The sequence below is a fragment of the Chrysochloris asiatica genome, unplaced genomic scaffold (genome assembly GCF_000296735.1).
Source record: "Chrysochloris asiatica unplaced genomic scaffold, ChrAsi1.0 scaffold00024, whole genome shotgun sequence".
NCBI classification, from domain to species: domain Eukaryota; kingdom Metazoa; phylum Chordata; class Mammalia; order Afrosoricida; family Chrysochloridae; genus Chrysochloris; species Chrysochloris asiatica.
The window spans coordinates 13,426,731-13,437,598 of record NW_006408542.1 but is presented as its reverse complement, the minus strand read 5'-3'; the positions used below and the strand labels follow the sequence as shown (position 1 = coordinate 13,437,598).

Sequence of the window (10,868 nt, the reverse complement as noted above, 5' to 3'; positions counted from 1 at the left end):
CAGTGATGCCTGAAATGGAGCCAGAGATGATGACGTGGAGCGATGGAGCAGCTGGAGACTCTAGACCCAGAGAGGAAGAGCGACTGTGTGCTAAAGTCCTGGGGTGCACAGGGGATAAGATTCATAAGATTCAACAGTGAATAATTGTTATCATGACTAATCGCAACTGTCACAATTATAAAGGTAGAGGCTTTTTAACAAAAAAAGGGGAGTGGTTAATCTCACAGTCACAGTCCAGAAACAGAGGACCCTCCGACCATCAAGAAAGAAATGTACAAGCAGGATGTGGGACCTTATCCAGAGAAGCAGCAGGACCAGAGATGGAGGCAGAGATGGGGGCATGGAGAGGGGCAGCGGATGAGGACTCTAGATTCATGGACTAAGAAGAGAGGGACTAAGAGCTGGTGGCCAGGAGCAGAGTTGTAGAATGTGACCTTTGTAGATGTAAATTATTATATATGCCTGAGTGGAATTTTTTGTTTATTTGGTTTAAAAAGTTAACTTGGAGAGAGAAATACTGTTAGCAGATGGTACATGGAGGGGATTATAATCGTTGTAATGAAACAAGGTATATGATTTGTTGAATGTAAAACTGATGATCTGCCCTGTAAACTTTCACTCAATCCATAATGAAAACCTTAAAAAAACAAAACAAAAAGACAGCCAAGCATCTTAACATTATTCCCCCCTTTTCCCCATTCCAACCATGTCTCTATCTCTGTATCCCAGGGCCCTGTTGTCCCAAGGTTGTGCATACATCATTATTTACCTCTGTCCCATTTAGCCCATACAAATCTGCCTAATTGTTCTCCCATCTGCTTTGTTCTTCCATTCTCCTCTCCCTTCTTGTATACTGCCCCCTCCCCAGCACCTAAACTATCCTGTGTCTATTCTCTACCCTGTGCTCCACCTTCCCCTCCCTCCGTACCCTCAAATCCCAGCAACCAGCATAGAATGTACCCCCTTTTAGTATGGGTTCTCTTACTTAGTCTTTTACATTAGTGGTCCTATGCAGTATTTCTCCTTTTGTGACTGACTAATTTCACTCAACATAATGTCCTCAAGGTTCATCCATATTATGCAGTGGCTTACAGCTTCCTTGTTATTTTTCAAAGTAGTATAGTATTCCATTGTGTGTATGTCACAGTTTGTTTTTATCCATTCTTCAGTTGATGGGCACTTTGGCTGTCTCCATCTTTTTGCTATTGTAAACAGTGCTGCTATGAACATAGGTGTGCAGATTTGATCATTCTTAAGGCAGTATTGTTGTTGTTGTTAAGTGCCATCAAGTCAGTTCCGACCCATAGGGACCCTATATGAAAAGTGGCTGGAGAGTTTGAACCACCAACCTTGCAGTTCAAACTGACTTTGAAGTCCAGTACTTTAACCCACAATGCCAGACCAGGACTTCTAGGGCAGTGTACAGTATATTTAATATTCTTCATGAATACGATAATTAAAAGATATTAGTTCTTCTTTGGCCTACCTTATCCATTGTCCAGCTTTCACATGCATATGAGGTGAATGAAAATACCATTAACTTGGTCACCTTATTCCTCAAAATGAAATATTTTCTTTTTAATACTTTCATGAGGGTTTTTTGCAGTACATTTGCCCAATGCAACATGTCATTTAATTTCCTGACTGTTGCTTCCACAGATGTTGACTGCGGATCCAGGCAAAATGAAATCCTCATTAGCTTTAACCATTTCTCCATTTATCATGTTATTTAGTGGTCTAACTGTGAGGATTTTTGCTTTCTTCAAATTGAGGTATAATCCATAATGAAGGCTGTAGTCTTTGATCTTCATAAGTAAGTACTTTAAAATTCTCTGGGTACTTGGTGTTGGAGATGGCTTGTGGACCCACAGGGCTAGAGCAGTGAGAGTCTTTGGGCTAAGGCAGAGTAGTTGCCTTGGGACACTTAGTGGTGAAGCCAAAGAACTTTCTGACACTTTCCTGAGAAAGTTCTGCTCAAAGCCCAGCAGCAAAGGACAAGATCAAAGAAATGTATCCTTATTTGTTTCTGTAAGCTGTCTCTCCCCAAAGAGATCTCATAATATCTAGAACAATCTGTGAGCTCCATGTGGCCAGTGTAACAAAGTATCGAATCCAGATGAGACAGACAAACTGCTGTGGAAGCGGCAGCTGGTGTTACAACTGGTGGAAAAGCTGGAAGATAGAGGCAAGTCTGACAGTTATCTCATGGGAGTCGCCTTGTGCTGCAGCTGATGTCAATTATCCTTGATTATTATGAAGTTAGAGAACATCAGGTACTATAGTATCTTTTTCAAACCCAAGTTATTATTTTTTTCAGAAGAATAGTTGGAATAAATTATTCCACTTTATTTGCAAAGGACCACAGGATTGGTTTGAACCTCAAGGTTGGCAGCTCAGACTGGCCAGCTGCTCCTTGGAAACCCTAAACAAGGTGGCTATGAGTCAGAATCGACTCAACAGTACTTAATAACAACAGTGGATTGAATTGTTCAAAATACCTGTTGTTAATCCCTAACTTCTTTGCCTGTAGCTGGAGTCCTGCTATAACACTAAAGGAGAAGCATTGAACTACTAATCGAAAGTTGGAGGTTCACTAGATCCAGAGGGCGTGGAGGAAGGTGGAATCTCCTCTGAGTAGTATCCAATCTGTCTAGGCGGGGCTGATGAAAGGAAATGCAGATGGGTCTCTTGTGATACAATAGTCAATCATTGTTATCAGGACTGATTGTGAGGGTTGGAAGTGTACAGGAAGATGTTTTGTGGCAAAGGGAGGGGGGTGATTAACTTTGCAGTTTAGGAGCGGACATCCTTGGGACTCTCAAGGGAGAAGAGCGGAGAGCAGGACCCTACCCAAAGAAGCAGTGATGTCTGAGATGGAGGCAGAGAAGATGACGTGGAGCGATGGAGCAGCTGGGGTCTTTTGATACAGAGAGGGAGAAGGACTGTGTGCTGACGACCAGGGGGCAGGCTTTTAGTGTATATACCCTTTGGTTGGTTGATGATGCATGGAGGGTATTGTAACCATGACAATGAAATAATATACAATAGGATGAATGTAATACTAATGTTCTCCCATGTAAACTATCACATAATTCACAAGAAAACACTTTGAAAAAAAGGAAAGAAAGAAAGTTGGAGGTTCAAACCCACCTGCTGCTCATAGGAAACTCTATACAGGGTCTCAATGAGTCAGAACTGACTCAATGGCACATAACAACAACAACAACAAATGTCTGTGGTTATAATCTCATTTGGGAAGGAGCTGCTTTTGTTATAGTAATGAGGCAGGATTTCTGTAGGGCAAGTCTTGAGTCCATCTCTTACAAATAGAACAGAAATTAAATAAGAGATGGAAGAGAGGAGGAAGCAAAGGGAACAGCAGGAGAGTAAGAAAGGGCCTTCTTCAAGGCCCAGGAGCGGAAGCTCAGAGAAACAACTCTGCTCCTGAATCAACAAAGCAAGAAAGCCTTCTTCGCATTCAACCTCAACTATGGAAAAATACATTTGTTTGGTAAGCCACCAACTTGTGGTACTTTGTTTTAACAGCACTAGATAATAAGACACTTGTTATTCTCTATCCTAAAATAAATCATTACAATTCTGAGGCAGGTAGATATATGTGCTTCCCAAATTACATCACTGTACCCAGCCTCTGAGAACCCTGGTGTGCTTTAGGATCAGCACTGGGCAGCTAACCAAAAGGTTGGCAGTTCAAACCCAGCAGCCCCTCCTTAGAGGTCCTTGACAGGTCACAATGAATCTGAATCGACTCAATGGCACACTTCATAACAACCTACCCCGTAGACTTTTTAGGAACAAAGTCTACATCTAAAAAGTTTTGTTTTTTAAATAAATGGGAAGTCATGGAATTCCATGATCTGATTTTTTTGTCTACTGTTACTTGAAACAGCCTAACTTTTTACTTGATTCAGCATGTATCTTTACATCTCAATAAACAAAACGTTCTAAACCTACTAACCAACAAGTCTAACAGTGTCAGTGCTCAAGAGAAGACCATACCATCTTAAATTTCAGAAGTAAAACAATAAAAACAGCTCCAAAACAGGATGGTCTCTAAAGAACAAAGAACAGCAAGATCACAGGCCAGGAAAGAGTATCAACAGGTTTCTTGGGGAATTAGGACTTAGGGTGGGTCCCCCTGTCAACAGTCCTTGGACACTAGAAATGTTCCTGGTCTGTGGCCTATGCACAGACAGAATTCCTGAACTTCCACCAGGACCACATACATCTGTCAGAAACTCACAGAATACATAGAAAGGATAAAATTTACAGCAAGTAAATTATATCTGAATTAAAACCTTGGGGGGGGGGAATACATGTGTAAACTGATATAAGTATTTTATAAGATAATTACTTATATTACCAATACAATTTAAAGCATGCATGCCCAATGATCTAGCAATTCCACTTCGAGGACCACATTTTCCAGTTACATATACAAAATCTAAAAGTACCCATTATATAAAAGGTTACTCATTAGAGCACTATTTTATAAATGTCTAAATTAAGTTTCAAATGGGATAAGTAATGTTACAATATAGATATTACATTTTAAAAAGTGCATGAAATGCTGAATAGAAAACTGGTTTGTCTTCATCCAATTCACAAGTTTTAAGATAATAACAACAACAAAAAACTCGTTTTCCCAGTAAAGACCGACATGAACTATCAAGACTCAGCCAAAATCAATGATGAGAAATGTATTAAAATATTAAATAAACCACTAAACTTTTAAAAATCAAATACAGTGGGAAGCAAAATATTTGTAATACATGTAGACAATGAGCAAATACTGTTCATATTCACAGAAACTTTCCAATAAATAAATAACTTTTAAAAAACAGTAAAAATACTAAAGCGATTAATAGAACTGAAACTAAAACAAGCAAACTTAAAACTTTTAAAATAAAAATACGATATCAAAAAGTACCTAAGTATAAATGAAGGTCTAAACAAATAAGCAAAACCTAATCAGCAGTCCTGGTGTGGCGCTGTAGGTTAATGTGCCAGACTGCAAAGCCATTTGAACTGCAAGATCAGTGGTTCAAGCTCACCAGCTGCTCCTCAGAAACCCTATATAGAGCACTATAAGTCAGAACTGACCTGATGGCACCTAACAACAACGATCACCAGTGCTGCTAAAGGCATCTAGTTTCTCACACATAAATTAATGCATCCATTTTCAAGAGCGAAAGAGTATTTTCAATATTTAAAATCCATGTTTCATACCACTTCCAGGGTCCTGTTCTTTTTAAATATTTGCAAAGTATATAAACATATGCATAGATTTTCTGGCAGCACCATTATATATATATATAAAAAAGTTAAAGCCCACTAAAAGTCTACAAATAGTGGCCTTTGCTGTTGTTGTTGTTGTTAAGTGCCATAGAGTTGATTCAGACTCAGAGCTGTCCAGTACAGGGTCTGTGAGGATCAGCTGGTGGGTTTGAACTGCAGATGTTCTGGTTCACAGCACATGCTGATCCTACAATGCCACACCAGGAAATCATGGCACGCGCATGTGAACTTCAGAACTGTACACTCAGCAGAACGAAGTCACTGTTCTCACAAGGAAAGCTGTTAGGCACACTGCACACTGCAGAGCACATTACAGAAAAACATGTGCAACTCACTTCATTGGGCCATTGATGGACAGCAAGCCAAGGTGTGCACTCAAGAACAGGTACGAGACTCTAATAATAATTTAATATGGGCTAGAATGAAGGAAAGGAAATAGAATTCCTTTTCTACATTTTCCTAGTTTTTATGCTTTGTGTGTGTGTGTGTGTGTGTGTGTGTGTGTGTATTATATGATATGAATTACATGGGAGAACTTTAGTTTTACATTCATTCCATCATATTCATCTCATTGCCATGGTTCCAATCCCCTCCATGCATACCCAAAGGGTATATCCCAGAAACCCACCCCCTATACTTCCCCCTCATCCCCCCAGTTTTTGGCCCACAGTCCCTTTCCCTCTCTGGGTCCAAAGTCCCCAGTCGTTTCATCACTCCACGCCATCATCTCTGTCTCTCTGGGTAGGGTCCCGCTCTCAGCTCTTCTCCCTTGATGGTCCCAGAGGCCTCCACTACTATCCTGGAGAATTAATCACTCCTCTCCTTGTTACAAAACTTCTACCTTTGCATTTCCAACCCTCATAGTCTTGGTGATTTTCTTTTGGGGTCCGCCCTTCCTAGATTTCATTGGGCATCTTGGATGTCTATCTTTTCGCCCTTAAGGATGTTAGAGAAATTTTCTTTCAGTAGTTCTTCGACTATTTTCTCTGTGGACTTGTGTGACTCATTTTGTTCTGGAATGCCAGTAATTCTTAGGTTATTCTTCTTCATGTTGTCCAACATGAATCTTAGACCTTCCTCTGAATTTTTTACCCTTTTCTGGGTTTGTTCTTCTATCTTAGTGGAATTGAGAGACTTGTCTTCCAGCTCACTGATTCTTCCTTCCATCTCATCTATTCTACTCCTCTGCCCATTCAGGGAGTTTTCTATTTCTGCCATTTTGTTGTTGATTGTCTGGACCTCTTTCTGTAGGTTTTGGATTGTTACCAATGCTGTATCTATCTTGTTTGATTGTTCCTGTAGCACTTTTCGAACGTCTTCCTTATTTTTCTCAACTCCATTGTAAAGTGTTTGGAGACATTTTATAATCATTTTTCTGAATTCATTCTCAGGTATCTCCAAGGCTTGCCCTCCTTCCAGCATGGAGAGAAGGTCTACTTCTGGTTTGTTTGTCACAGATACTTTATCTTTTCTGGACATGTGCCAATATGGTCATCTGCTTTTGCTTCTTGGACATGTTGAATGTTTATCTGTGGCCCTAATAATTAATTAAGTATGTGTTTTGGTAATTTTTTATGTTTTCTGATTACCTCCAGGAAGATGTGATCAGGATTTGGTCTTCCCTTTTCACTCTCCTTGATGCTTAACTCAGAGAAACTTTTTTGGGCCTCAGTTGGGCACTGGGCCTCGGGAGGGTAGTATGGGCCTCGGGCGGGCTGTTTGGGCCTCAGGGGGCCTGGGTATGAGCAGCTGGGCATCGGGCGGCTTGGGCCTCTGCAGACGGGTTGGGCAGATTGGGCCTCGGGGGACCGGGCTGAGGGTGGGTTGGGTCTCAGGGGCACTGGGCCTTGGCGACCGGGCTACATGGTGGGTTGGGCCTCCGGGGCCCTGGGCCTCAGAGACCTGGCTACGCGGCCTTGGCCTCAGTGGGCGGGCCTGTGCCTTGGGAGTTCCTGAGCCTCAGCGGCTTGGCAGAGGGCTGGTCTAGGCTGGGGCAGTAGAGGGCTGGGGGTATTGGCTGCAGGGAGATAGTGTCTGTATTTGATGATGTAAAAAATGCCTCTCTCAGTCTCTCTGTACTGTGGGTACCCCGAATTTCCTGATATCCATGCCGATATCCCTCTCGGCTTTGTTAGTTTATGCTTCCTTTTCTCTGGAAATGCAGCCTTCTAAGTGGGGTTGCTCTAGCCCTGCATTCCAAGGTATGCAGGGGGCAGAGGTACTCGCCGGCGCAGGCACGGAAGCGGGAGCACATGCAGGCAGGCAAAAGCTTAAAATGCCTGTAATTCCTCAGCAATTTGATCTTTTTAAAAAATGAGGAATTCGCAATGACCACCTAAGACAGGCAGCGTCCCTTAAACAATCAATAAATAAGGAGGACTCAGATGCAGACAGTACAGACCCGGTCAGGAGGCCAAGCCCCTGTGGGCCCAAGCGTTGTTGACCGTCCAAACCATAGGCTCTGAGGATCAGACTCTAGCCACCTAGTAGACATAGCAAACTGTCTCTCATCTGATTATTCAGTAATGCTTGTTAGTAATCTCATACATGAGCCCTGGATATCCACAGACAAATGTAAAAACCTTCCCTAAAAGCCGAGACTGTAAATTCCAAAACGCCAAGTCCCCCCCAACCCCAACCAAAAAAAAAGCTAAAGAGGATAGAGAGAAACACTGTAAACTGATGATATATGGCGGGGATAATAATCAATGTAATGAAACAAGCTATATGAATGGTTGAATGTGAAGCTGATGATGTGCCCTGTAAACGTTCACTCAATGCAAAATAAAAACATTTAATTAAAAAAAAAAGAGTTCAGAATGTTGAAATATAAGATCTTATGTTTGTTCAAAGGCTGTCTGTCTGCTAGACAGAGGTTTCTTATGTACAATTCTGCCCCTTTTCCCCGAGACTGCACTACCTGAGCTGCCTGGTCAGGGAAGCTCAGGAAGTCGAATCCTTTATGCTTTGTTTTTTAAGCAGAAAAATATTCTACTAAAAAATATTTTGATATCAAGAAAAAAAGTTTAAAATATAGTTATGACAGGAAAAAGTGAATCTCACTATAAAGATCTGTTTTTAAAATGCACAACTCTATAAAACCTTTGGGTTCATAAACTACCTGGATTCACCAAAATGTACACAATATACCCATTCCATTGCCCAATCAGCTAGATGGCTTAAGGGACTCAAGAATCTCAAAGCATGAATGTGTCACATTAAGATGCTAAAGTACCATCAATTACATCTTAAAGTTATTCTAAAAGAAAAAATCATGGATATTAGAGCTGAGATTTCAAATGTGAAATCTCAAGTAAATAAATGATGGTCTTCATTTTATTAAAGTTCTATATATATATTACAAGGAGTGCTGATGTGGCGCTGTAGGATAAGCACTGGACTACTAACCTCAAGGTCAGTGGTTCTTGGATAGTCTATACAGGGTTGCTATGAATCGAAACCGACTTGACAGAACACAACAACAAAGTAGAACAGAGTTCAATACTTCCAAAATATACCCCTGAAAGTGGTATCTTTTATAATATGAGGGCAGGAATAATTGCATTTCAAGATAAGAAAACACTTGTATAAAAAGAATCCCAAAGGAAAACATACCTTCTAAGAGCATTTCTGGAATGTCTGCTTGGTATCTAGGTCCCACTCTGATTTCACCTTTGTCAGCTAACAGTGTTTTCACTGAGGGATCATACACCAACGAGTAGAAAAAGGTATCCTGAAAAAAGTGGAAAACAACATCTAAGTACACTTAATTCCTCCTAATATCATAAAGCAAAAAAACCCAATGCCGCTATAATGAAAGTATAAAAATTAGGAGTGTGTATAAAGTTTAACTTTGGTAAACAAATTCACAAATCTTTAAGGAAAGCAGGGTGTCACTGTCATCATGTAAAACAGTGAAAAATTAAATGAAGCCAAAATAAATTACAATAAACATAAAGTTAGATGGTAAAGTTTTGTTATTTATTTATATCTAAAAGACATTAAGTGCTCTAAGTCATGATTCTGAAAATCTGCTGTCATTTCCGACTTGCAGTGACTGCACGACAGAAGGAAGCACAGCTAGAGCCTGGGCCACCCTCACAAATGATGATACGTTTGAGCTCTTGTTACTGCGACTGCGTCAATCTAATTTGTTGGGTCTTCTTTCTCAATGACCCTCCACACTTTACCAAGCATGATGTAAATATCCAAGGATTAATCCAACCTGATGACATGTCCAAAGAATCAGAAACGATGTCTTGCCATCCTCACTTTTAGAGAGGATTCTGGCTGTACTTCTTCCAACATATATTTATTAGCTCTCCTGACAGTCCATGGTACTTTCAATGTTCTTCACCAGCACCATAACTCAAATGCATCTACTGTTCAGAGGTCTTCTTTATTCCTTGCCCAACTTTCACATGCAAATGAAGCAATTGAAAATACTAGGGCTTGAGTCAGGCCCACCTTAGGCTTCAAACTGTTATCTTTGCATTTGAGCACTTAAAAAAGGTATTCAGCTGCAGATGTGCCTAATGCAGCAACACAACATTTGATTTCTTGTCTGCTATGTGCATTGGTGGATCCAAGAAAAATGAAGTCTTTGACAACTTCAATCCTTTCTTCATCTATCATGATGATGTTTACTGGTCCAGTTGTAAAGATTCTTGTTTTCTTTACACTGAGGTGCAATCCATACTGAAGGCTATAAGCTCTGATTTCATCAGCAAGTATTCTAAATGCTATTTGCTTTCAGCAAACAAGGTTGTGTCATCTGCCTACTATAGGTTGTTAATAAGTCTTTACCAATCCTGATGACTCATTCTTCTTCTAGTCTACCTTCTAGGATTATTTGCTCAGTAGACAGACTGAACAAGTATGGTGAAAGGATACAACCCTGTCATACACCTTTTCAATTTTAATCTACTCAATATCCTCTTGTTCTGTTCAAACAACTGCCTCTTGGTCTACATATAAATTCCTCAGGAGCATGATTCAGTGTTGTGGATTACTAACTATTCACAATTCATCCATAATTTGTTATGATCCACATAGTTATATGCCTTTGCATAGTCAAATAAAGCACAAGTAAACATTTTTCTGGTATTCTATACTTTAAGCCAAGATCCAACTGCCACCAGCAATGATACCCCTCATTCCACGTCCTCTTCTGAATCTGGGTGGAATATCTGATAGCTCCCTATCTATATACTGCCGCAACCGTTTTTTAATAATCATCAACAAAATTTTACTTCCATATGGTATTTGAAAATCCAGCCAAGTTAAACTTTGCGTGGTAATGATTCAAAGAACATTCTAGATTGGATATGACTTAGATCCAAATGAGAAGTTTAGTCATGTTCGGTTAGGAAAGGGAAGGGGACAATACATGCTATAAGAACAGTAAGTAACACAGGGTGTAGAAGGGCTGAGACACAGGAAATCAATTAAACACTTAAACCTCCTTTATGATACTACTGCTCTTGTTTTGAAGTACTCATCCCAGTTTAACAAAAAGATCAAAGGCTTACACACTAAGATGCACCTGA

General features: G+C 40.3%; 1 protein-coding gene across 1 annotated transcript in view; it reads right to left on the bottom strand.

Annotated features, from left to right (window-relative positions):
* Window positions 1-10,868, bottom strand: part of MTA3 (metastasis associated 1 family, member 3) — a 186,797-nt gene that overhangs the window by 65,822 nt on the left and 110,107 nt on the right. The window contains exon 6 of the mRNA XM_006839401.1: window positions 8,935-9,052. Within this exon, the coding sequence (XP_006839464.1) occupies window positions 8,935-9,052 (118 nt within the window). The remainder of the gene's footprint in view (window positions 1-8,934; window positions 9,053-10,868) is intronic.